General features: G+C 35.2%; 2 protein-coding genes across 4 annotated transcripts in view; one reads left to right on the top strand and one right to left on the bottom strand.

The window, feature by feature from the left end:
* TPR (translocated promoter region, nuclear basket protein) overlaps positions 1-25,290 on the bottom strand; it is a 66,454-nt gene extending 41,164 nt beyond the window's left edge. For all 3 annotated transcript variants that reach the window (XM_040636275.1, XM_040636277.1, XM_040636276.1), the window contains exons 1-25: positions 25,134-25,290; positions 24,482-24,790; positions 22,959-23,063; positions 20,346-20,419; positions 18,730-18,826; positions 17,476-17,579; positions 16,959-17,123; positions 16,209-16,301; positions 15,720-15,800; positions 15,553-15,640; positions 14,640-14,780; positions 14,146-14,237; positions 13,688-13,885; positions 11,237-11,344; positions 10,064-10,290; positions 9,250-9,413; positions 8,469-8,602; positions 8,233-8,381; positions 6,876-7,038; positions 5,475-5,609; positions 4,401-4,541; positions 3,315-3,480; positions 1,921-2,087; positions 776-928; positions 271-387 (exon numbers count right to left, since the gene is read on the bottom strand). In XM_040636275.1, coding sequence (XP_040492209.1) covers positions 271-387; positions 776-928; positions 1,921-2,087; positions 3,315-3,480; positions 4,401-4,541; positions 5,475-5,609; positions 6,876-7,038; positions 8,233-8,381; positions 8,469-8,602; positions 9,250-9,413; positions 10,064-10,290; positions 11,237-11,344; positions 13,688-13,885; positions 14,146-14,237; positions 14,640-14,780; positions 15,553-15,640; positions 15,720-15,800; positions 16,209-16,301; positions 16,959-17,123; positions 17,476-17,579; positions 18,730-18,826; positions 20,346-20,419; positions 22,959-23,063; positions 24,482-24,790; positions 25,134-25,203 — 3,441 coding nt within the window. In that variant the 5' untranslated portion in view covers positions 25,204-25,290. The remainder of the gene's footprint in view (positions 1-270; positions 388-775; positions 929-1,920; positions 2,088-3,314; positions 3,481-4,400; positions 4,542-5,474; positions 5,610-6,875; positions 7,039-8,232; positions 8,382-8,468; positions 8,603-9,249; positions 9,414-10,063; positions 10,291-11,236; positions 11,345-13,687; positions 13,886-14,145; positions 14,238-14,639; positions 14,781-15,552; positions 15,641-15,719; positions 15,801-16,208; positions 16,302-16,958; positions 17,124-17,475; positions 17,580-18,729; positions 18,827-20,345; positions 20,420-22,958; positions 23,064-24,481; positions 24,791-25,133) is intronic.
* A 108-nt stretch (positions 25,291-25,398) lies between these two features.
* ODR4 (odr-4 GPCR localization factor homolog) overlaps positions 25,399-26,856 on the top strand; it is a 36,526-nt gene continuing 35,068 nt past the window's right edge. Inside the window, exon 1 of the mRNA XM_008696973.2 lies at positions 25,399-25,551. The gene's annotated coding sequence lies outside the window, so the exon portion shown is untranslated. The remainder of the gene's footprint in view (positions 25,552-26,856) is intronic.

Raw genomic sequence — 26,856 nt, 5'->3', positions numbered from 1 at the left:
TCGCATTCTACTTCAGTTTTATTCTAACTCATATATTTATATTTTTTCCCCATTTGTGAAGATTGATTTGTGAAGATGATTCTCGCACTCTTTACCTTTAGTCTTCACATATACTTTTCAGCTGATCTTAGTCCAAGTTTCACAGTAGTGTAAATAACTCTGCATTTCTATAAGGTTCACCCATCCCCACGATGTATCAATATACTCCAAGAACTGTTCCCTAGGATCAAACCTTGTATCTCAGTAACTGGCTACGAGATCAACACTTACCTGTTCCTGACAGTCACGTCTGGCTTGCTGTTCATTACTCAAAGCTGTGCTTGCTCTCTGAAGAGCTTCTTGTACTTCGTTCTGAACGCTGTTGAGTGTTTTCTTTAACTCAGATAACTACATCAGAAGAACAACATTAAAACTGAAGTTAACTGCAAACTTATTTTACAGTAAAGACAGATTTTAAAAATCCAACTAGCCTGAAGGGACTTCTTACTAAATTTGAAAGATAACTTAAATGTTATCTGCACAAACGTTGCAGGTCTAGATCCACTAAAATACCGTCAATGCTCAGGCAGAGGCTTCTAAAAAGCACCCCTGATACCTACTACCATAAAGTAGTCTAAAATTCTCAGAAGAAAATACGTACAGACCTAAGGAGCAGAGTAACACACATGAAACTACTGTTAAATATGTGTTCACTCAGTATCTGTTGAGAGGATACTAATGAGCTATTCAAATCCTGACACACACAAAAGACTGATATAGTTGATAAACTAATTACCTGTTGTTCCATGCTCTCTATGGCCTTTCTCTTGTCATCCTGAAGTTCCTGTTTTTCCTTCTCAACTTCCATCAACTTCTTTTCCAACTGTGTCTGAAATTCCGCTGACTCTTTTAAACGAACTTCAATATTCTTACGTACTTCTTCTGTCACCTTTACCATCATCCAAATAATAGGATACAAAAATTATACACATTTAAAATTGTACAATTAGTTTCTCTAGGTCTAAACTAAATTTGAAAAGTACTAAAAATTAACATTTGCCTTGAATTAAAAAAAAATCCATCAATGTTGATCAGAGAGTTTAAAAACCACATTTAAAATCTTAAGCTACCTCTTAACTGGGCTACTGACCATTTTTCTTTTGAAGTGAAATTTCTAGTTCCCCATTTCTCTCTCAATCCTTATATCCACTTGCCGCCAAATCTGTCAATTCTACAGCGAAAGGGTTTTTTCCCTACGTATCTTGATTTCCACGATGCCAACAAACAAAGGATCTTTTAAAACTGTGGCCCTAGACTACTGCTATAGCCACTAAAACAAACTCTAACCTTTATCCTCCAATCTACTACACATTAATCTAATTAAAACAAATTCTGATTATAACATGTTGGAAAAAAATCAAGAGCTCTTAATAATCTCACAGAATATAATTTAATTCAACATTCAAAGCTTTTCACATTTGGTTCTTGGCACATTTATAATTCTATTTCTGATTATTTCACTTCACAAAGTCAATATACTAGCCAAACTGTTCTCATCTGAAGTCTTTTTACTTGGCTGAGGGTTCCTACTATATGGAATAACCTTCTACCTTTGACTATCCAAATGATACTTTCTTTCAAGGCATGAACAAATACCATCTCTCTTGTGAAGTCATGCAGGAGACAAATAACCTCACCTCCTTCCCATTTACACTAACACTTGATCTGTACCTTTCTTACAGCAATTATACTCTCCTTCATTTTATGAATTCTGTGGGTTTTGTTTTATCTGGCTTATTAGACTTAAGTACTTTTAAGGTGTAAGAGGTAAACACAATGATGTCACTTGAACTCACATTTACTACAGTGCTTACATACAGTAAGCTCCTAATTAAAAAAAAAAGTTAAGTGCATTCAAACTGAATTTAAAATTGTATATACCTGTTTTTCCTTGTTAAGAGATTCTTCTAAACTAGTAACCATTGCTCGATATTGTTCCACATTACTAGTACTTGTTTTGAGTCTCTCCTTTAAATCATTCACCTGCTCCTCTGCCTGCCTTAGCTGACTTAGAAGATCATCCACATCTTCTTTGTTGGTGGGCTGACCTAGAAGGTTAAAGAGCTTTTTTAAAATTAACATTTTAAATGACATTAGAGATGACTGTTATCTAAGAGTTTGTGAAATTAGCATTAAGGCTCAAATGTAGAAGTGCTTATCTAAAAGGTGTATTTCAAACTATGCTAAATACCATAATAAACACAGGTATTTTACCAGGATATTGTTATTTCTTCTTCAAAATATCAAATATTTAAAATCTGCTATTACAAATATTACAAATTTAAAAGAGAAAAATATTAAATATTTGCACTAACCTGAGGGAGCTACTTGAAGATACTACCAGGTTCTTAATTTATTATTTAAACACTACTTACTCTAAAACACTAAATCTTAAATCATTCAGTCCAATTTTCATTCTACAATCCATGGGAAAGGAAGAAACTGCAGATTGAAAAAGCTGTTTTCTTATCATGTATCTATAAGAAAGCACTACTGACTATTAAAAAACTATATATCCACTACATTTTTATATCTTATATATATATATATACACACACACATACATACTATATCATTTTTTTTAAGATTATTTGGACCAAAGGCTTTGCATCTGAAATGTTGCATTCATAAAGAAAAGCAAAATCTAATGAAACAAATCTTTTACCTAAGGCTATCAATGAACAATGATTATGAATACTACTGTAAAAGAGACCAAACAAATCAATTATTTCTGTAAGTTAGCCTTATTACAGTTGTAACAGGGGAGAGTTAAAAATTCAAGTATCAACCCTCCTCAAAGGAAACATTTAAAAAATATCAATAAATGGTTTCAACAACTAGAAGACTAGAGCATACAGGTACCATACGGAACTATTCTGAATCTTCTGAGTCTGCAAATGTATTAATTTAAGCCTAAAACTAAGCTTTACTATATGAAGAATAAAAGGGTTTTTTTCTCTTTTGCTATTACCCACAAAAAATAGGCTATTTATTTACAAGATATGTTATCAGCCTAAAAAATACTTTACTGGGGCACTTGGGTGGCTCAGTTGGTTAAGCATCTGCCTTCAGCTCAGATCATGATCCCAGGGTCCTGCTCCCTGATCAACAGGGAGTCCACTTCTCCCTCTGCCCCCCCCCCACCCCCTACTCGTGTTTGCACACGTGCTCGCTCTCTCTCTCTAGCTTGCTCTCTTCTCAAATAAATAAAATCTTAAAAAAAAAAAAAAAGGAAAAAAGTACTTTACTATTAGTCTACTTAATTATTGATTTACCTTTACCAGTTCTCTGTGAGGACTGAGAGGCAAGCTGGACTTCCATATTACTGAGGTGCTGTTTCAATGTAGCAATTTCCTTTTGAGCATTTTTTAATAGTTCTTTTGTGTTAAGATGAAGATTTGTCTCAGTATCCAGCTGTCTCTTTGTATCTAAAAGTTGAACCTAAAAAGAAAAATACATTAATCCTGCAAACACTATCTTTAGGTTCTTAAGTAACTAGAAGTTCACATTATCTTTTTATAATCCTTTAAACTCTGGCCCAGATAAAGTAACAGACACCAGAACTGAAATAACTGAAAAAAATTATTGTGATACCTGAGACAGGAAACAAAAGCAGCAAGCCCTATAATTTCCCTAGCTTCCCGACTTATGAAGGTCTGGGCTTTGACACAGGGAAATAAGGCAGCAGACTCCTTGAATTGAGAACATGTAACTGAATACAGGAAGAATAAATTAGCTCAAATTCCTAAGACAGACTGGCACAGAGAGCTGCACTGATAGAGTACCCTGGACATTTGCAGAGGATGCCTCCTGAAGAGTCAGCAAAATAGTCATCAGAGCATACATGTGAAATTAACCTAGACAGGGTTAAGAATCATCCAAAGAGACTGGAGTGAAGAGTGTCTGGTGCTTACAGAGAGTCAGGAATAATGCCTGTCACCTGCAGCCAGACTGAAAACATTCATAACTCACTGGACACTGGGACTAGTATTCAGGAAGGTCTCACCTTAATAGTGGGGAATAATTAGTTATAGACTGAGCGCTGCCCTGGGCCTGCCTAATAAATCATAAAAAGCAACACTCAAGAGAATCAAACTATTTTCAATTACTGCATCCCAGAACAAACCCAAGGATTTACAGGAATATAAAAATATCTAGCACCTAATAGGATAAAACTCACAATGTATGGCACCTAGCAAAAAATTACTAGGCACACAAAAAGGCAAGAAAAACTAAGAAAACAGCTTGAAAGAAGTCTCTTCAAAACCATGCTTCAACAGGAGATGGCAGTGTACCTACACACTGGCCTCATTTCTGGAAATAAACAATTTACAGAAATTCAGAATACTAAATAGACTCACATCTAGATTTCTAGTGAGTGTATGCCTTTGTTCCACCTCATTTTCCAGCTTCTTCTTTAGATGAGATATCTCATGTTCCAGTTTTTCTATCTGGCTACTAAGTCTTTGTTTGGTTTCTGTTTCAGATCGCTCTAATATTCCCTAAGACAAAAAAAGATTTTTGGTTATGCTTAAGAAAAAAGTTAAAAAAGCAATACAAAGAAAATTAAAGGCTACAGAGGATTACAGGATTACAACTCACTTCTACATGAAGAAGTTAAAATCTAGAATATTTACCAAGAGTCTTTTTGATATTTTTCATATTAAAATATCTATTTAGGGGTCCTGGGTGGCTCAGTCGGTTAAGCATCTGCTTTTTGGCTCAGGTCATGGTCCCGGGGGTCCTGGGATTGAGCCCCGCACTGGGCTCCCTGCTCAGTGGGGAGTCTGTTTCTCCCTTTGCCCCTCACCCTGCTCTCGTGTTCTCTTACTCTGGCCCTCTCTCAAATAAATAAAATCTTTAAAAGTACATATCTATTTAATAAAGAAAAAAGAAACATAAGTCATTCAGATTTCCTAAAGTTTTAAAAGAAAAAATAAAAACCAAAGATTTAATCTTATAAACAATTAAATTGCACAGGACTCTCTTAATACAGATCTAAGGATGAAAACTGCCGAGTGCACAGTTTCAATCATTTCTGTTTCAAGGTTTTTTTTTAGAATACTGACATGTCCTGGGGCACCTGGGTGGCTCAGTCAGTTAAGCATCTGCCTTCAGCTCAGGTCATGATCCCAGAGTCCTGGGATCAAGCCCTGTGTTGGGCTCCTTCCCCGGTGGGAAACTTGCTTCTCCCTCTGCTCCTCTCCCTGTTTGTGCTTTCTCTCTCTCTCTCAATTAAATAAAATCTTAAAAAAAAAAAAAAAAAAAAAAGAATACTGACATGTCCTAATAAACTTTAAAACTCAATTATGATCATAATGTGTGACAAAAGTGACAGAAAAATTTTCTAATTTTGAACCCAAGAGGATACAACATTAAAACTACTTAAATTTAACTTCGAAAATTTTTTTCTACAGGTGTTTTTATTTGGTTACCTGAATTGTTTGCAGATTAGTGAGCAGCAAGTTTTGCCCTCTTTGTTCAGCTAATAAAGACTCCCTTTGCTGAGAAAGACGGACTTCTGACAATTTAAGCATTTCCTTTTCCTTTTTCAAGTTTTCTGCTCTTACCTTGAGGCAAACACAAGTAAAAGAAAAAAATGCTGGAAAATAATGTGTCAAATGCAGTAAAAGAATTATAAAATTAAAATGACTCTTCATTACTATGTATTTCTTAATGCTAATTACAGATGAAGATATCTCTTCATTATAAAAGGATTTATAACTCTTAAGTTTCATGTGTTGAACTATGAAGCAAAAAGTTATTGGGAATACCAATAGATCAAAGAAAAAAAATCTTGCAATTACCGCAAATATTTATGATTTCTCTGCTCTTAACAAATCAGATTTTAAAACAAGCAAAAAAAAAAAATCTAAAATGTCAGAGTAAAACAAACTGCAAAATTTTGCTATAGGCATACCTATATACTACTAAATTTTGCAAGTTTTAGAATCCAAGCTTGGTTTCTAAGTATCTGTTTGAGAGTGCTGATTTATTTCGACTTTTTTTCCCTCATAAAGAGTACAATCCGAGTCTCGGATATGGGAGGCTGCTCTGAAAATCAATATTCTCAAAGTATTTACATAATTTACATAATTACATTTACATAATAACTCATAAACAAGCAATCATAAAACTTACTCCACCAGTTTGAAAAAGTGATGCCTCCATTCCCCACAAATGAGTGGGAGTACATAACAATGAAAGAATGTAGCCAACAGAATCCCCAGTTTTAAGTCCCAACCAACCCATCTTTTACGACTATCCTAAACAGGAAATCACTTAACGTTTGAGTGTTTCTCGACAGGTAAAATGGGGGACAACTGTACCTTGCTCACAAGTAATGATCAGAAAGTTGTGAGATAGCTTTATAAAAAAGTAAAACATTATAAAAAAATTCATCATCAAGAATCCAGTATTAACTGAAAGTATTGTCAATTCCTAACAGGCGTCTGTATTCATGTTGAAATTCAGAAATATAATTAAATGCTAATAAAATTTTATATTGTCTCTTATCAGAAATGAGCAAGAATGAATGAAATACTCATTTGTCTTTGTTGTAACTGGATAAACAGTGACTTAAAAATTTAGTATGAAATGGAAGATTTGCAAGGAAATCATAATCCAAAAAAAACCACACTTTCCCCAGTTTACTTTTGACAGAAACAATCACTGGATGCACAACTGGATATTTGGAAACTACATAATAAGGACTTGAAATCCACAAACCTTGCAAACATCCGTATTATATCAACCAGTAAAATCAAAGTAATAACTAAAAAACAAATGTCAAATGCAATTTATAATGCAAGTCAGATGAGGGAAATTGGTCTCACTTCCGCAACAGCTAGCTTTTCATTTGCTCCTCTCAAATCCTGCGTCATTGTATTGATGATCTGTTCCTGCTTTTGAGTTGTTGCAGTGAGTTTCTGATTTCTCTCATGTAGGGATGTGATTTCTCGACGATATCCTTCAACATTATCTTGCAGCATTTCGTAACTTAACACGAGAGAAAAATAATTCTATAAGCAACTGAAATGCTATATCCTAGCTTAGTTCCTTAAAGAACTTCACAACAGCTTAATTTCAAATGAATAACAACATGAGGAGCGCCTGGGTGGCTCAGCTGGTTAAGCGTTTGCCTTCAGCTCAGGTCATGATCCCAGGGTCCTGGGCTCCCTGCTCAGTTCTCCCTCTCCCTCTGTCCCTCCCCCTCTGCTCGTGCTCTGTCTCTCACTTTCTCTAATAAATAAATAAAATCCTAAAAAAAATAAAAATAAAAAAAATTTGAAAAAGTAGTTTGTATAATAATGTAAAACCTTCAACTCCAAATTTAATAAATTTAAATTCTAAAAAAGCTTTAAATTCTACTTTCTTGCTGAATTAACTTTTTTAGCTAATTCATTTGTAAGAACTTTAAACACATTCAAGATAATGCTAATATAATATTGACATACCAAACATCCACCATGATATAGTATGCAATTTAATATATTTATGCATAGAGAGTTCTGCAGATCCTTTTAGCCTCTATAATTCCTCCTACCTTCTTATGTGCTTGAAAGCTTACAAAATGATTGGCTACAGCTATCAGCATAAGAAAAAAAGTGCTTTTCTTGGGGTATCAAATTGTTGGACTGTATGGAGGAAAACTGCCTGCCGTATCTTTATAAAAACATAGCTTTTTATCATGTACTATATATAAAAATAAATTTTGTTCTAACTTGCTAAACTAAAAAGTATTCAATGGATCTACTAATGACTATAAAATGAGATTTAACTGTTATTCCTTTATAAATGGCCAAGAAAGTGAATTTTCCCAAAATTAACTATCTAGTACTTGCTTCTCTTCCAGGGAAGGCTGAATGAAATTTGTTCACATACGTCTCATTCTCTAATGCATTTATAAATAATTAAGTCCTACAGAAACTGTACATCCTTCAATCTCAGGAAGGAAAACTAGGAACATTCCTCACATCAACTTCAACTTACTAAATATCTGGACTCCTTAAAAATGTCCAAGAGAATCATAAACCAATATTAAAAAAATGAACCCCCATAGCTTCTCATCCTAGAGTATGGTCAATAAATAAGTAACACTCTTGCAAATTAATCCTTCAATTTGATTCATTTGAATACTGAAGGTTAGACTAACTATTTAGACTATTAGTTTTTGAACAACACAAAATTTACCGTTTAGAAGCGAAGTCCAGTTGTGTAGAAATTTTGGTGTTTTGTGATCGTAAATCTGTAATTTGATCCTGAAGTTTCTCAAGTTGCTCATTTTGTATTTTTTCATTATCTGCCTTTTCTTTTTTGTAATTCTCAAAAATTTCCTGCAACTGAATTTTGGAGAAATTATTAAAAGATGACAACCAGTGTTCTCAAAGACCCTAACCCAAGATAAAGGTGTAATCATGTGGTCTTACCTGTTTAAGGGCAGCCTTGGCTTCTATGGCCTCTGCTGACTCAATTACAGGTACTGGAGCAGGAGTGGAAGCAGTCTGGGATGTACTTGAACGTTTTGGAGTTGATGCAAGAGAAATATCATCTAAGCTTGAAGCTTCAGAAATGTAAAAAGAACGATGTAACATTTCGTATCACAAATAACACTACCAAAATAAGTGAGTTAGACTTATTTAAATGAAATGGTAAGACTATAGAGATTATGAGAGGAAGAATCTACTAAATAACCTATTAAAATTATTTTTGGTTTTTGGTTAGAGACAGTATTTGTAGATGAAATGTTCAAAACAAAACTAAAAGGTCATAGACATGCAATGTACAGCATGGAGTACGATCAGTGATATTGTGATAACTCTGTATGGTGACAGAGGGTAACCAGATTTATCATGGGCGTCATTTCATGTTGTATGGAAATGTCAAATTGCTATGAGGTACACCTGAAACTTACAGCATACTGTATGTCAGTTATACTTAAAAATACATACATACGGTAATTCACAGACTCTGAGATACACATTTTTCAACAATGGTCAGCATTTCTTCTTTCTTAGTCATACCTAAAATAACTACATGTTTTAGAATTGGTGATGTTACGATCAATCATATACGGTAGTTAAATTTGAAGTTACCATTCAGTATAGTGGACACTGCTTATGATGTTGCAAAATCTACTTTATAATACACACTTAAAAAACATTTCCCAAAACTATTTAAAATTTTTTAGGATAATATATAAAAACCTACCTTGTAAAGGAATGGCAACTCCTGTTGTTTGCGACAACAAAATACGGTACATGTCACGCTGACGAACTATGGAATCAACAAGCTGCATTTGATGTTGTCGTGACTCACGGAGTTGTTCTAATTCAGTGAGGGCATTCTCAAGTTTTAGCTGAAGCTCAGCAATTCTGTAGAAAAAGATATCAGTCTATTTCACATGATTGAGATTGAGAGGCAGTTATAATTTCAAACTATAAACTAATAAGCATTTTACCATCTATCATACTAAGCATAATACTTTTGCCTCTCTTATCCTTTCTTTCTTCTGCTGGTATTTTAAGAACCACTTTTAAAACCTTCACCATACAGGACTCAGATACTCACCAAAGTCATCTGAAAAGTCTATTTGCAAAAATCAAACCAATTCCATTCAGTCAAAACCCCAGTCTTACTTTTATAGCCATTGCTCTTTCTCTAGCACCAAACACTTCTTTGGAAAGAATTTGTTACTCTGCTTGAATAATTCCTACATTATCTTCTCCACGAGGCCTGGTCTGTTCCCTTAAACCCAGGCTAGGTCCTCTACCTCTAGTCTCCCAATGATAGGCTTCTATCCATTAGAGCACAAATCACACTGAACTAAAATTATCTACTTATCTATTTCATTTTTACTATCAATCTCATCCACAAATTGAGGTCTCAGAGAGTAAAAAATTTTTGTATTGTCGCTCAAAATTTTTTTTCTAAGTCACTATAATTCCAGCATACAGCATGATTAGGGACACATGAAAATTTCAATAAATATTTGGTAAACAAACCAAGGTAGTCAATTGCTTACTTAGATGAAGTTGTTTCTTGTTCTTCTCTTTCTCTGGTTTCCCCAAGTTCCCTAAGGGCCACTAAGAGACGCTGATTTTGCTGTTGAAGTTCTTCAATATTTCTATAAGATACTAGATGCTGTGATATTACTTCAGATGAACTACTTATATCAGCAGAGCTTACTTCTTCATCACGAATTACATGATTACCCCTTGCTTCTTCAAGTTCCATCAAAAGCACTCTAATCTAAAAACAAAGTTTTAATATGTTACCAAATAGTATTAACTTTGATTCTGGAAATGCTTAATATTAATATTTTCAAGTGAAAATATTACTTTATGAACACCATCAGTATTAAATTATTTTTAAAATATTAAGATTATTGTTTTAGATATTAACATCTAAAAAATTTTAATGGGAAAAATTATTTTTCATTCCTGTAAAAGTGTGTAACAAAGGCTAGTATTTTTTAAAAAACTACCAATTCATGATTCTACAAGTATGGCTCCATTTATGTAAAACATTGACCAAATAAAACACAAAGAAATATATACCTGTAAATGTGCATATGCTTGCACTTGCATGCTTAGGTATGTAGTGTATGGGAAGAAGACATGAAAAATAGATTTTTACTCCACTCATATAAAGTTTTTATGTATATGTTATATATGGGTAAATCCACACACAAAAATGGGGATAAAATATATGAACAAAATAGTTCTACATTTCCTGACTTGTTCAGCTGAAGAAAAAAAAAAGTGGCATAGGAACCTATATGCATGGTTTTACTTCAGTAAAAACAAAGGATGCTTACATATATTCGTGAATGCTCATATGTGTTTATATACATATGAAAAAAGACATGAGAGGATATACACCAGTTTGTTAACAGTGGTTATACTCTGGCACTGGGGAAGGGGACAGAAGACTTTTATTTATCCTTGAATTATTTCATTTGTTACAACCAGTACCTACAATTTGAAAATTTATCAAACACTTAAAAAAAAAAAAAAAAGAAGGGCTAGGAAAAAAACAAAAAACAATGACTAGGCTACAATTCTGCGAGAGTCATATTCCTAACTGATGAGAATTTCATATGCAGTAGTCCTATCTTATATACCTGCAAACAGACTTAAACATTATTGGGCTGTCTGTTTAGAACAAAATAGGAAAAGAAACAAAAAATTCTAACCTGTTGTGAAAGATCTTTTATTTGTACTTCCATCCTTTGATTGTCTCTTTCAAGCACAGATGAATGTTTGTTAGCTTTATCAGTGTCCTCCTGCAATCGCTGAATCTCCTTTAAAATGTAAATTAAAGTGAAAATTCTGCAGGCCCTTCTAAAGTCTATACAAATGAAGCAGTTATATGAATAACAAAAATATACAGTGCTCAAATACCATAGTCAACTGATAATCTAAAAACTCTTTATGATATAGTAGTTATTAAAGAGTAATTCTCTACAAATATGTACACATGTATTTCTTAATATCTCAAGTATTGCTCATCATGTTTATCACTATATGAAAACAATGAAGAATCGCCACCTTCCTCAAATGGACTGTAAATTACAATCTTACAGCCACACCAGATTAATAGTGTAACAAACTGATGTCACAGAAATACTCTCAAAAGATGTGTTATAGAGATGAAAATAAGGGACTATGTTACAATGCCAATCATTACTATACTACTTACATGGAAATAAACATCAAAGTAACCATCAAAGCAAAAAATGTTGGGTAAGGTGAGTAAAACTTGATTTTATAAAAAAGTCATCAGGAATTAATTCTAAAGCAGCAGCAGCCAATGTTACAAGGCTGTTAAAAAGATACATTATATGCAGTGCTTTGTTAGTAAGTTCTGCATCCCAATATCACTAAGAATTTAGGGACACAGCTTTAAGGAGCCTGAAAAAAGCACAAAATATGTTTGAAATCGTATGTTTTATCTCAAATTTATATAAATTTTGCTTCCTAATGAGCTCTTTTTACATTATAACGTTTTAGATACTATTCAAGTGAAAGATGGCTCATATTTATGGTGTTTCAAGTACCTGAGTACATTGCCCTAAAGGTATGCATACACCAATTTCAGTAGAAACAAGTATGAGACAAAATGAAGGAGGCAAATGTTCATAAGAGATAGCAATTATACAAATCTGCTGTGTTCAAAATGGTACTAAGATGCTAAGGAAGAAATAACTTGGTTATAAAACTCTAAGTAACAAATGAACATCAAAGAATCTAGGCTGGAGGACACATGATCTATGTCATGGACAGAAGATTCTGCTATAAAGAAGATACAGAAATTATCTTTATTTAAATTCTTTGCTGGTTTTGAAAAAAGTACGTAAAGGATTTTTATTATTATACCCATACATTAGTGAAAAAGGAACAAATAACTTTTTTCCATAATGAACATCTGCTATTATTTGAGCCTGAAAGCCCCTTGTACCTCTATCCTCTTCAGACAATAAGCTCCAGGAAAAACACTCACTCTCAGTAGTGAGAAACTCAAGAAGATCTAATTACACCCAAGGGACCTCTTACTAAAACCACAGGGTTGGGGGGGAGGGGCGGATATTAAAAGCCAATACTCTTGTCAAGGCAAGACTGCTAGATGTCAAATGACACTGGAGAAAAAGACCATTTGATACAACATACCTGGATTTAAACTGACATCTAAATCATAATAGCAACAGCAACAAAATTTTAAGTTTGAATTAAGGATAAAACTTATTTATACTATTTTTTCACAGGGGGGAAAATTTATCAGTTTAAAACAGCAGATACAAAAAGTTACTGAATTTTCTCAGAACTTGTTTAATACATCTTGAGTTCTTCTCAGTAGTATTAATAGTTGTACCCTAAAAGCAAAATTATGTGAATATGTTCTTTTTTAATTACTATCTAGTAAAAACGAATCTTAAAAGGCAAGATATTGATGAATTTCCCTGGTACTTCAAATTTGCAAAGGAAGAGTAACAAAATAATGCATACAAAAATTTGCCGAATTGTGAAATGTTATAAAAAAGGAGTTCTTCCCTGTGGTCAAACAACATCACCATCTCCAGACAGAATATCAGAACTGTCAGACAAAGAATGACTAGGACAAATTTACAAGAGTTCTATTACAAAGAGAGATTGTTATTTTAATTTGAAGAGTAGTCCAAGGAGATTTGGCTAACCATCAACCACTACAGAATCCTACAGAAAACTTCTCTAACGCCTTAATAGAAAAGGCTCCCATAATTTTAGCTGAATAAGAATATTTCATGATTACAGGTGTTTAATACTATAGAATTACCCTATCACTGAAAAGCAAAATTAGCCTTTTCTGACTCAAATATTTCATTTTATTAAGAGAGAATGCCTACACACGTGCATAAGCAGGGGGAAAGGTAAGAAGAGGGAGAGGGAGAGAGAGAATTTTAAGCAGGCTCTGCACCAGCTGGAGCCTGGTGCGGGGGTCAATCTCATGACTCTGAGATCATGACCTGAGACAAAATCAAGAGCTGGACGCTTAATCAACTGAGCCACCTAAGCGCCCCATTAAATATCTTAATTCTAAGAGAGAATTACTTTCTAAATCACTTGTCATATATACTTTTCCCCAGTTAAAATTTAAGAATGGAACCAACCTTCATAGCTTGTTCAAGCTTAACAGATAAACTTGCCACAGCTTTCTGTGCACGTTCATACTCCTCACGCTGGCGTTTCAAAATTGGTGCTTTGGCTTCAACTTCTTTCACTATTTCATCTAGATACTTATTAATTCTTTTATTCTCTAGTTTCTCCAAAAGCAACTGATCCTGAGTTTCCACATAAGCATTATACAGCTGAAAGGAGAAAAGGGGTTGTTTCAAACCTAAGCGTAATACAGAAGCATATAATTGATCTAGCTTCATAATAAACATGCATTAGCACTTACTAAAATGGAAATGTTTCCTATATGTTGCAAGAACCAGGAACCAAGAAAGCTTTTCTTAGAATGATCCATTAAGCATCAGATGCGTTTAAGAATAATTTTTCTGAGCATTAAATTTCAGCAAATTTCCTTTTACTGAAGGAAAATAATAAGACTTAATACCAGTCTTACCTCGGTTAATTTCATGCCGGGCTTCACTATCTTAGCTACAGCTGCTGCAGTAGGAGACATAGCTGCAAGCTCTTCTTCAGATAATATGGCTCCTGTGCCAACACATAGAAATCTAATGTATTTCTGTACTATTTCACACTAAAGCCAGCAATATTTTTTCTAAGACGAGTAAATGTGACACCTACTAAACATTACATATAAATTCCTAAGCAGATTTTAAAATATGACATCAAACTGTCACGTAATCCAATTCTAAAAATCATGAAGTATAGTTAAAAATGTTTTGGAAATTGACACACAGTTATATGCGATGAAATGGTACTTGTATTTGACAATATAGTAAAGATACGGACAAGTATTAATTTTATAACTAAAAAAACTTGATGGAGTTTCACAACAATATAGAGAAATAGTACCAGTGGAAAGTAGTGACAACTACGTAGGAAGTCCTAGTATTTTATTCAAGTCATTTATAAGCATCTGTTAATTCATACCTTTACGTTTTGTGGCAGAAAGCAGGTCATTTGCGTTCTCTAATTCCTTCTCCAATTTCCCTATTTTCTCAAGCATTTCTTTTTTCATTTGGTCTTTAGATTCCTCCACTTCTAAAAGATGATCCTGTATTGCTTTATTGGCTAAAAGGACAGAATATCCAAACATACACTTAAAATCTTGGAGCTTACGAAATGTAACAGCACAGTCATTATTTTTCCCTTCAGTAAACATTAAATTCTAGACACGCTATGGTTGCCAGTTATCCTCTGAAATCTCTTGCTCTAGTTATAATTCCTGAAATGTCCTGGCCTGCTAAATCTATTTCTGCATTTGATATCTCTGATCTATGGGGAAAATAAGGGAACTCAAAGTAAAAAAGTGGCTCTAAATATCTCTTTGGTTTTATTCTGCTCTTTAGTCTAGAACACAATGACTAGAAAAGATCATATAAACAACTTATATTACACCAGCAAAAAACAAAAACAAAAACAAACCCCCAAACCAAAAATTTACATTTAAAAAGCAAGAATACATGAAAATCAAAGACTTTAAAATATACAGTTTTTAACGCAAAAATGAGGCTTCTTCATGGATTAAGAGAATACCCAAACTATAAACCCATATGTATTTATCAAAGTAAATGTTTCATAAATGGAAGAAAAATTTCCTTTTAGAAACCAGACCATATATAAGGTTATAAAATGAGAAAAACAGTAGCTATCCAAATTTCCAATATCCTATCTGTTGAAAATATAATTCAAAGTTTCTTACTCCAAGAACTTCCCTCTATATCAAATTTTGTCTCTAATAAGATTAATCTAACTTCTAAATCCAACAATCTACACAAAGGTAAAGAAAAAAATACCCCTCAATTAAAAACAAAATAATCTTCCCATAATTAAAAAAACTTACCTTCTCCAGCTTCTTTCAAAAGTTTGTGTAGTTCATCCACTGCTCGGGTCAGTTCATTGCTCTTTGCTTCTGAGTCATCGGCAGCACTCTAAAATTTAATCTTAAAAAGTTATTGGATATCCAAAAATGCAACATTAGGACACTAAAATGTGTGGTTGGGCATTTACCTTGTATAGATTAGAGAGCTTTATATGAGCATTTAATTCATTGTGGAATTTCTCTTCCATACTGGCCTGCTGTTCCTTGGCCTACAAAAAAGACTCAATTACAACACTCTCATTTGAGCGGAATTTAGAATGCTTATTGAATGTTAAGATAAAATATCCAATTTGTAAAGAGATAAAAATTAACATCAGTTTTCAGGATAAAGATGAATTACTTTAAAGATAAAATACTGCTGATATTTTTATCTTGAAGTGCAATACTTCAACGATATTAAAATTAACCATACACATTTTCAGACAGTCCTTTGGATATAGCACATGATTGCCATTTCTGAATCTAGCTATTTCAGCTTAGCTACAACACATGACGGTGTCCTGGCCATTTTATGGTGCCAGAAATAGTTCAAAACACGAAATCATTTAAAAAAATAATAGCCTCGTAAGTGCTTTAATATTTTTGTAAAGGAGAAATTTTAAAGTGGTCATCTCTACCTCTTTCAGTTTGGTCAACAGCTCTTCTACATGTTTTTGAAGATTCTCATTTGATGTTTTCAAGCCATTCATCTGTTCTTCCATTCTAGAAACCTAGAAATAGAAGAGTTGGGTGGAGAGAGGATGTTATATTAACTAAAATGAATTTGATATAAAGTTTAGCTGCCAAGTGAAAGCAAAATAATGTCCTATATCCAAAAAAAGGTTTCACATAAAATGTGTATATTTAAGAAAATGATAAATAAAAGCTCATGGAACAACACATTTGGATTTAGCTCACAAAATTTACCACCATTTCTAAATGTATCTTAAAGATACATCAAAAGACAGCAGACAGTATCAAAATTCATCAAAGAATATCTTAAGGTATTTATTTAAATGCAATTCGTTCATTTCCTAGGCCAAATGTTTATGAATTATGTCTTCCACGTTTCTAATATTATAATACATTTACTTCAGTATACCATGGAAGACGTTCATTTTTTTTAAAGATTTTTATTTACTTATTTGAGAGAGAGCAGAGAGCACTAGCTGGGGGAGGGGCAGAGGGAGAGAGAGAGAGGGACAAGCTGACTCCCCTCCAACAGCGCAGAGCCTGACGTGAGGCTGGATCCCAATACCCCAAGATCATGACCTGAGCAGAACTCAGATGCTTAACTGACTGAGCCACCCAGGCAACCCTCACCATGGAATACATGTGTAATAAGCTGGCGCACAGATGTAAGTTTCAACCAAAATTTACTAACTTACCTCCTCTTTTTTGTTTTCAAGATTACATTTAAGCTCTAGAATCTCATTTCCTTTTTCTCTGCCAAGAGCCAGAAGTTCATCGGTTTTAGTTTTTAACTCTGTATTCAGCCATGTATTCTGATTATGTAACAACTCCTTTTCTTGCTCCAAGCGTTTTTCTCGATACTAAAGATATCCAAGAAAATAACATTTACAGTTAAAGACAATATACACGGCTAGTTAAAAGATTTTGCCTGTGGCTAAAGAACACAAGCAGAATCTTAACAACAGAAGTATTTGCATGCATTCTTAACAGAAAACAGATGGTCAGATAAGAACTATAAGAAACTTAAGTATCATATAAACAAATTTTTCTATTAAAATTGTCTTAACGTTTAATTCTTTCCCTGACATTAAACAAAAACAAACACACAGCTTTTAATCACTTTATAGATCACCTGCTTATACTTAAAATTTAATTTAGGTGAGTTTTAAGCAAACATTGTATTTTGTGCATTAAGAATTATTTGTTACTTGCTTTAACAGAAACATCAGAAGCTTGAAGTTCATCCAGTTTTAACTGCAGATCACCCTTTGTGGCATTGCTTTCTTTAAGTTTTTCATTTTGACGTTTAAAATCCTCTAGAAAGGTCAGAAGAGAATTTGAAAATAATGACTAATTAATGCTCAGAGGAATGAAACATCGAAGACGCATCTCCAGAAACACAAGCATTTAATACAAGCTAAGTAGTTCTCAACTCCTTAATTTCTTTTTGTCATACTCAGTTACAAATTTAATTTTAACAAATGATAAGCTAAATTTGTGCACCCAACCCAACATGTAAATTATACTGGTTTTTAAATTTTTAAATGCAGTATCATAAGCTAAATATACAAAATAACATTAATTTCCCTGATATATACCCATAGATTAAAATTTCATAGTCATTTGTTAAGTCAAAAAGCAGTAATACATATACAAATCTACTCAAAACAGCCAGAATAATACATGCTTAATTTCTCTATATTCCTTACACTGAAGTTTTTATTAAAAAATATTCTTTTAATTTTATCTACCCAGTAGCTGATCAATATCACCAAAAAATACTCTGCAGTAACTTAACTGAGACTGGAAAAGTGTAGTTACCTAATTGAGTATTATCGTATAGAAACATAAATAGTTGAAAATTCTATTAATAAAAATAAAAATCGTAATAATTTTATAAAAGGAACCAAAGGGAATACGATTACACTGCTTAAGAGTCATGTTTACCTTAATATATCAACTGTATCATATACTATATACTATACTATGTATCTACCTTACTTATATGTATTACTTAGCTTGTATTCCCACCTAACTCCTTCAGTCCATATTTTTAAATATAAGATTTCCTTTCAGGTTCTTCTACATATTGAATGTTTTTGGACAGGTTATACCAGCAAGTGTGTCTATACTAGAAGAAAGAGTTCAGCCTCTACAACTGAACACTTAAACTGGTTCCAATTTGATATTATAAATCACACTGTAGTAAGTATCTTAGCATGTAAACCTTGGTCCAAATTACAACTTCTTAGATGTTTTTCATTTGTGTATATTTGTCTAGACACTTCTTTAAAATCTTGATAATGATCTAAAGATAAATGGGAGAAACAGTAGGATATTACATTGACTATATTCTGAGCTATGATAAACAAACACCGGCAACAGAAATGGGCTGGGGATTAATTCCGAGCACTATTAGAAGAGAGAGGACAGACTGGAGTTAGAAGCTAAAGTATTTCTTCATACCTGTTAAATATTCAAGTTCTTGAGATAGTCTCTCATTGGTTCTAACTAAGTCTCTTTTCTCAGCTTCTAATTCTTCTTTCGTCCTTGTAAACTGACTCTATCACATAAAGGAAAAACAATGTGTTTAAATTAAAAACTGTGTTCAAGTCCCAACACAGATATGCCACTTTATTTAACACTAGCTATAGTTTAAGAATGGTTGGTTTTCTTTCTCATATAACTTAATACATCAAGAAATTTAAACATTACCTGTAATCTCAACACTATATTTTACATTTTTAAAAATTATTTTTCATAGGCTTATGAAAAATTTCCCACATCACTATTTAGCACTTGGAAGTGTCCTTGTTACTTAAACATGCTTTTGTAGAAAAGGCATTAATTTACTTCTAATTTTTGCTGCCATAAAGTACAATTTTGATGGATATCACTGCATTTACAGGTAGGTTCAAATTATTTTTCAAGAAAGAGCCCTAGAAATGAAATTATTTAAAACCTTTAATATTTTTTCTCAAACTACTTTGCAGCAAGACAATGGCAATCAATACGCTTTGATTCCTAAGTGTCAATCTCAAGCCACCACTCCATTCTTAAAAAAGAGAAAGAAATCAATGTTAACATGGGGAGATGGAAAATAATTACTTTTATTGTTTTATCTGAATTTTTATGATCACAAGTGAAGTAGAGCAACATTTCATATTGCCACTGACCATTTGGGCAGCTTCCTCTTTTTTTTTTAATTCCTTTGCCCATTTCCCCCTTGAATGATTTTTCTTAAAATATGAAAGTTGTCATAGTAAGGATCCAAATAGTCATCTTTTAATTGAAAAAGATACTTATTAGTGGCTTATTTGTGTTTTAGTTCTTTTTATGCAGAGAATTTTAAATTTCTATTGGATTAAGTCTACCACTTTCCCATTACAAGTACCTTTTATACACCAAGTACCTTTTAATCTCAAATCAAACACAAGTTTTTTTTGTTTTGTTTTTCCAAACACGAGTTTTAAAAAAGCAATGAGGAGAGCCTGAAGTTCTATCCAGTTAGAGAATCACTGAGTATGGCCGCTTTATTAAAACAATGGGTAAACAATCCTTGTGACCACATTCAATCTGTTACTCTTATCACTACTCTAAGGAAACGATTTCTGATATGGATTCATCCATATCCCCAACTGTATCATAATAGTTGAAATAATGCCTGAGCAACAGTAAGTCAACAGTAAGTACTAAATAGAGAATTTCTAAAAGAAAGGAAGGATGATAGGTAAGTGGGTTGAGTGGGGGACAAATAAGTGAATCTATGAATATCTCTCCTACTTATAGTTCTATGGCACTTTATTTACAATGTGAATTAAAAAAAAATCACAACCTTAAGAGCTATAGCGTTAAGAGCAAGTTTCTTTTTATAGTAAGTACCAATATATTCTGATGAGTAAAAGAAATACCCAATCAATAAAACATATAAAGGTCCAAATTAAGGAAATTATATATATGCATTTCTCTTAGTAGTTTCTCCTAATAGGACATGTTTCATGTTCCCATTCAGTAACACAAAATAGAATACTTCCTCAAGTATCATGTTTATAGTTAGCTTTATTCACATGAATAACTTTTACCTGAATGGCAACACTGCGATCCTGAGCAACTTCAAGTTCTTTATTTTTCTCAGTTAGTGCCTTCAGTTGATTGTCTGGATAAAAGGAATTTTATGAACATACACACATAAACTTAAAAACTGCAATGGCAGTTTTCATTCAACTGCCACCCATATACACGTTTTAAAATAAAGAAACTGGGGTATCTGGGTGGCTCAGTCATTAAGCGACCGCCTTCGGCTCAGGTCATGATCCCAGGGTCCTGGGATCCAGCCCCGCATCAGGCTCCCTGCTCAGCGGAGAGCCTGCTTCTCCTCTCCCACTCCCCCTGCTGGTGTTCCCTCTCTCGCTGGGTCTCTCTCTGTCCAATAAATAAATCTTTAAAAAAATAAAAATAAATAAATAAAATGAAGAAACTGAGTCTCAGAAAGGCTGAGTTACAGAACATAGTATTCCAAATTCATGAATATCCAAATTTACTCTACTTCTAAACCAAACTTTTTTCTTATTTTTTTTGTTAAAGATTTTACTTATGAGAGAGAGCATGCGCACAGAAGCAGGGGGAGCAGCAGAGAGAGAGGGAAAAGCAGGCTCCTTGCTGAGCAGGGAGGCTGATGCAGGGCTCAATCCCAGGACCCTGGGATCATGACCTGAGATGCAGGCAGACACTTAACCGACTGAGCCACCTAGGTGCCCAAGACCAAATTTTTAAATATGCTATCCTGTCTCCAAAATCTTATTTGTAATCATTCTAACCAACATTTATAGGAAAAAGCACATACAATTATCACTTTAATCATTTTTCAATGATTCTTCTAAGTCAATCGTAACAATGAAATATATTTACAAATCAGAAAATTGAGTAATAAAAACAAGATCAAGAGAATAAATAACATTTAAACGATATAAAATGTATACAGAGTAAATAACAACAATGGATAATTCTGTTTCAGCTTATCACTCTAAAAAGAGCCTTCAACATGGAGGGAAAAAAAATTATGCTTGAAACTGAATTATCAATCTCCACTTATAATGGTCTATCTCCCCTTGTACAGTTTGTTCCCTAAAGGCATGCAGATAACTAGGAAGAATATACTTTCTGAAACTTTCTTCCACTAAAACGCATCTATATTATGTGCTAGCAATTAAATGAATACATTACTGCTACTTCCAATCTTAAGTTCTATTTAAACAATAGGCTTATTATAGGAAAAAACCCTGCTAAATTAGTCTGAATTTTCTATTTTGCGTTAATATTATTTACTGGTTTCCAAACTTACAGATCTGGAATGATAAAGTGAAAAAACACAGACATAACTGTATATCCCAGAAAGGCATTCTAGATGTGTCTAGGTTTTTCCTCATCTTCTCCTCCTCTGCCTTCCAGATCGCGTAAAAGCAGCTATAATCACAGTAATTTTCCTGAAATTCTATAGCACCTCAGCGTTACAGACCCAGTTATTACGCCAAGGCAGCACTATATACAGATGATGAACGAGACCTAGTCACTTAATAAATTAATTATGTCACTTAATAAATTATGTCACTTAATAAATTAATTATTACATGTGTATATAAACCATTGTACATAAATGCCATATATTTTTAAAATTAAGTGCTTCAAAATTAGCTGGAAAAAAATTATGACCTAAATAGTTGATGGGCACAGACCTGGTTAAGAAAAAAGGCTGAAGTGTTAACCACTCTCTTATTAGCTTCCTGTGTTTCCAATCAAATTAAAAATCCAGCTATATCTAATAACAAATATTATGCCCCCACTCTATAAAGACCTTTTCTGACATTTGCTTTCTCCTGTCATAAGCAAAGCACACAATGCACATCATTTTTCCCAAGAAATGCCAGGACCTTTAACTAAGATCTTGTGTACCTTCTAGAACTTAATGATAGAAGAAAACTTATTAAAAAGGAAATTACGCAAGGCACCTGAGTAGAACAGTCTGTTAAGCATCTGACTCTTGGTTTCAGCTTGGGTCAAAATCTCAGGGTCGTGAGATCGAGCCCCACATGGGGGGGGGGGGCGCACACTCAGTGCAGTCTGCTTAAGATTCTCTCCCCCACCCCTTGTACTCTCTCTCTAAAAATAAATCTTAAAAAAAAGGAAATTACCCATCTTTCCTAAGAAACAGGTCTTAAAGAGGAAATATCCTGAGATTCATAAATATTTATAAAAAATACAACAGTTAAAATATAATAAACTGGTCGGCTTTAATCTTCAACAAATTAAAAATAATTTTCTCCTTAATTACATTTTCAGTTGCATAATGCTTTACGACTTTTTAAAATGCTTTCAAACATCTCTCATTTGATCTGTACAGTTAGATAGGTAAGCAGATGGACAGGTGGTTCTAACCATTTTATATGTTATGATTTACATACGGCAAAAGACCTTCTAATAGCAGTCAGAATTAGAACCCAGGTCTCCTGACCATTAATTAAGCCTTATATTCTTAATAAAGTCTTTACCATCAAGAGAAAACACCAAATACCACCATAAATGAAAACAATGACAATCTGTATTTTCATAAACAGTAAGTCAATGTTTCTAAAGCATACAAAGGAGCGCCTAAAGATCTCCATACTATAAGAATAAAATAAGGATGTAAAAATACTTACTGAGCTTCTCTAGGTCAAGCCTCAAACTTTGGCACTCTCGGGTTTCATTCACAAGTCTCTCCTGACTGTGGGACAGCCTCTTCTCTATCTCAAAATACTGTTGTTCTTCAGAAGCAGAGAAAAAAATAAAATCAAACACACATGTACACACACTGTCAATACTGCTACTTATTTTTAACAATGTTGATTTTAATATTTAAGGCATGGTATTTGAATTGCACTCCAAATAAGAGAATTTGAGTAAAGATAATTAGAGCACTGAAAGCACTTTAACATTTCCAACTGACTTACACGTACATGACAAAAGAAAATAAGACCTACGGGGGTTTTCCAACTTCTCTATTCCACAAAACTGAAAACCTTCAAGGTAGGCAACATGTCTTACTTACCTTAGTATTTTCCCCACACATTAGTAGACATTTTAGCATAAAGCAGACACCAGTACAAAAAAACCTTATTAAGCGGAGGAAAAAATTAGATTAAAAACTGCTTTGTTTTAAAAGGTTGTGTTAAAAGATTCAAATACCTAAACATATAAAATAGTTAACCTTATGTAAAAATGAGTTAATTTTACAAGGGAAGGACTGAGGGTGTACTGTTCAGCACAGTATCAAGCACACAGAAGACTAACTGATATTTATGTGCAAATTAATGAACAGAACGCGGTGTATCTTCAGTGTTGGGATTCACAGAATTACTTTTCGACACCAATTCTGCTTGATAATTACATTTTTTTGCAGTGATAATGTATTCAGAATTTTCAATCAATTTACCAAAACAGCACCATACTCCCCACACCCCCAGGTAAACCGGGACAAATAACAGTTTTTATTTCACTAACGGTAATTACTATGGTCTTAATCTTTCCTCAAGGATATTCAAGTCACAACTGTCGGTAACTTTCTTATCTGAGGGTCTACTGTAAGTACCTATAAACAGATCTTTAAACTCCGACTTTTACAGAGAAATCCGATATATCAAACTTATTTACGTTCGCTGGGTTTCCAGCACTTAGGCACCTACTCATTTATATGAACATCTAGTTCGTTAACCTGAACAGCCCGAAGGACTAAGAAACAGAACTCAGTGCATGAAGTAGTCAATTAGACAAAAACCTCTGAATGCAGGTGACCAGGAAAAGTGAGCGGAAATTACTAGCAACGCAACATAAAGATAGGGTACTCTAAGCTTAGAGAGAGAGGTCGCAGACTCTCGCTAGTCCGGAGTAAACAGACGCAGATCTTCACAATTTCTGTGTGCCGAACATTAAGTGTCCCTACATGAGACCACACTAATTACAAAGAAAACGGAACTAAGTGTAAATTCGGTTTAAAACAAACAAAAGGGCTCCTTCACTTCAAACTGTGAGAGCAGGTAAGAGCAGGCCTAGGGGGTCTAAGAAGCCGGGAAACCGATGTCACCAGCGTAGTCGCAGGCAGAAAGCGAGCTTGCAAGGGGAGAAGACCAGCCATAGCTACGGAGTCGGGCCCAGAATCAAGGGCGGGAAGAGCGTCGCCACTTACCACTCTCCACCTTAAATTTCTCATGCCGCCCCTTCAGGCCATCGATCTCGGATTGCTGGTCAGCAAGGAACTTTTCAAGTTTGTTCTGGACGGACTTAGGCAGCTTGTTCAGCTCCGTGCGCTCCAGGACTTGCTGCAACACCGCCGCCATGTCGATCTGGCCGGGGGCCGCAGGGCCAGCAGCCGGCGGAGCCGACACCGAGAAGAAAGGCGAAGACCAAGAGGACCCAGAAGCCTGGGCGGCCGCCTCGGCCACCTCGCTCCGTGGCTCGCGTGCGCCTGCCCGCCGGAGACTCCCCCGGCGGGACCCTGGGAAATCGAGTCCTGCCTTAGCGCCGGCACCAGACGCGCCACAGCGCCCGCGCGCGAAGTGCGCGCGCAGCCGCCGGAAGCTAGGCACCCTGGGAATCCGAGTTCAGCCGCGGCCCCTGACCCTCTTTGATTTCCGGCTCCCCAGTCCACCCGCCTCAAGCCGCGCGGGCCTGTGGGAAACGTAGTGTTTTTCTCAATCCCTTCCGTGAGCGGGATTGCGCACCGCCCATTCCGCTTCCTTTTTTTCTCCCCGCCCCCCGCTCTCCTCCGCTGTCCGCGAGGTGGCGCCACAGAGTATTCGTCCACTCATGTCCCTCCCTGAAAAGCAAGGCGACCTTACCGTCAAAGCTCCGGGATGCCATGGGTCGTCCTCTTGGGCGACTTCTAGACACTGAGCCACTAGAGGGCATCGGTCCGGGCAGGGCTGGACGGCAGGCGCCGGGCTACCGCCACGCTCTCAATGGCGCCCGGAAGGGGGCGGGGTGGCGACCGCAGTCGCTTTGGCTGAGGTGCTGCGGTGAAGGAAGGGGGGCAGCGTGCGTCATCAGACCGCGCCACCTGACTCCAGAGACCCTGGGTTTGAAGTGGGAAGTGAGGTGTGGGAAGTTTGTCGCTTTCTGATGAATTCATTGGCTGTGGAATTTGGACCCGAGGGGAATCTGGCCCCTGGACGCTTGTACTTGCACCTTAAACCCCCTTCTCAGGAGGACTGACAGTTCGACAGATTTGTCTGTCACGCGGGCACATTCTGAGTGCAGGTGAGTCAGCCTTCGGGTGTAATGCGTGTGTGTGAGGGTGGAGTTTGTGCGCTCGGGCTCAGAGAGCCTCCTTTTGAAGGAAGAAGGAAAGGGACCGAGCGTAGGAAGCATATGGGCAGGCACTCCGGTACCACACTCAAGTCCAGTTATGATAAAACTTACTTCATTTAAGACGGCGTACTTAGATAACCTTTTGTGTGTATGTGGCGGGGTGGGTACCAACGAGCCAACAGGAATTGAAGGAGCCCGTTTCATTTTTCAGGGAGAGGATTTAAAGAAAGCAGGAGGACTTTGAGTGTAGCCTTTGTTTTTATGTTTTAAGGTAATATTGTAGAAAGTGCTACCATATGTTTATATTTTTAAGATGGAAAAACTGTCAACAAAAGTTTTAAAACACATTCTTAAAAACCGCTTATCACCTTGCCTCCATAATAGAACTACTTGTTTCCAGATTGTAATTCTGTGACCTCTATGCTGAATCTGTAGATTATTTCATGTTTAATTATTCTTCCGAAAGAACTTAACTTCTTCATTGAAAATAAATCATTCCCAGTTCATTCCCCCCACAGTTCCCACAGTAGCAGCCCTTTTGTGAATATTATTAAGGATAAGTTGATTTTTCCCCCAAAATATTTTACATAAGCACTTTAATTTAGGCTGCTGGTATGCATAGTGCTGTACTATTCACTATTAGTGATCTAATATTTGGAAAATGCAGTATTCTGTACTCGGAATCACAACCCTAAAACCAGATAGGTTTTCAGACTTGACTGATTCAGATTTGTTATTTTGTACACTAGGAAACCAGAGTCCAAAGAGATTGAATTGTCTCAAGTCACAGTGCTTGGACAACTTGCATAGCTTATGTTGTCACACAATGCTTCAGGATAAATTGAACTGTTTTAGGCAAGATCTATATTTTTATTAGTGTCTTTTGTAAAGTATGGTTGGCTATATTTTAAAGTTTTGAAGAAGCATTAAAGTATATGATTACTGGGTGACACCTTGGAAAAAATAAGATTGGAAAGTTACATGTAACTTTGGAGTCACTGTCACTGATTTTTCTTGCAATAATTAAGAAATATTAAGGCAGGGGCACCTGGGTGGGTCAGTCGTTAAGCGTCTGCCTTCAGTTTAGGGTGTGATCCCAGAGTCCTGGGATCAGCCCCACCTCGGGCTCCCTACTGGGAGCCTGCTTCTTCCTCTCCCACTCCCCCTGCTTCTGTTCCCCTTCTCGCTGGCTGTCTCTCTCTGTCAAATAAATAAATAAAATCTTTTAAAAAAAGTATTAAGGTAGAAGGAAAA

This window comes from Ursus maritimus, unplaced genomic scaffold (genome assembly GCF_017311325.1).
Source record: "Ursus maritimus isolate PB19 unplaced genomic scaffold, ASM1731132v1 scaffold_2, whole genome shotgun sequence".
Taxonomy (NCBI): domain Eukaryota; kingdom Metazoa; phylum Chordata; class Mammalia; order Carnivora; family Ursidae; genus Ursus; species Ursus maritimus.
This window is presented reverse-complemented; position numbering and strand designations above follow the sequence as displayed.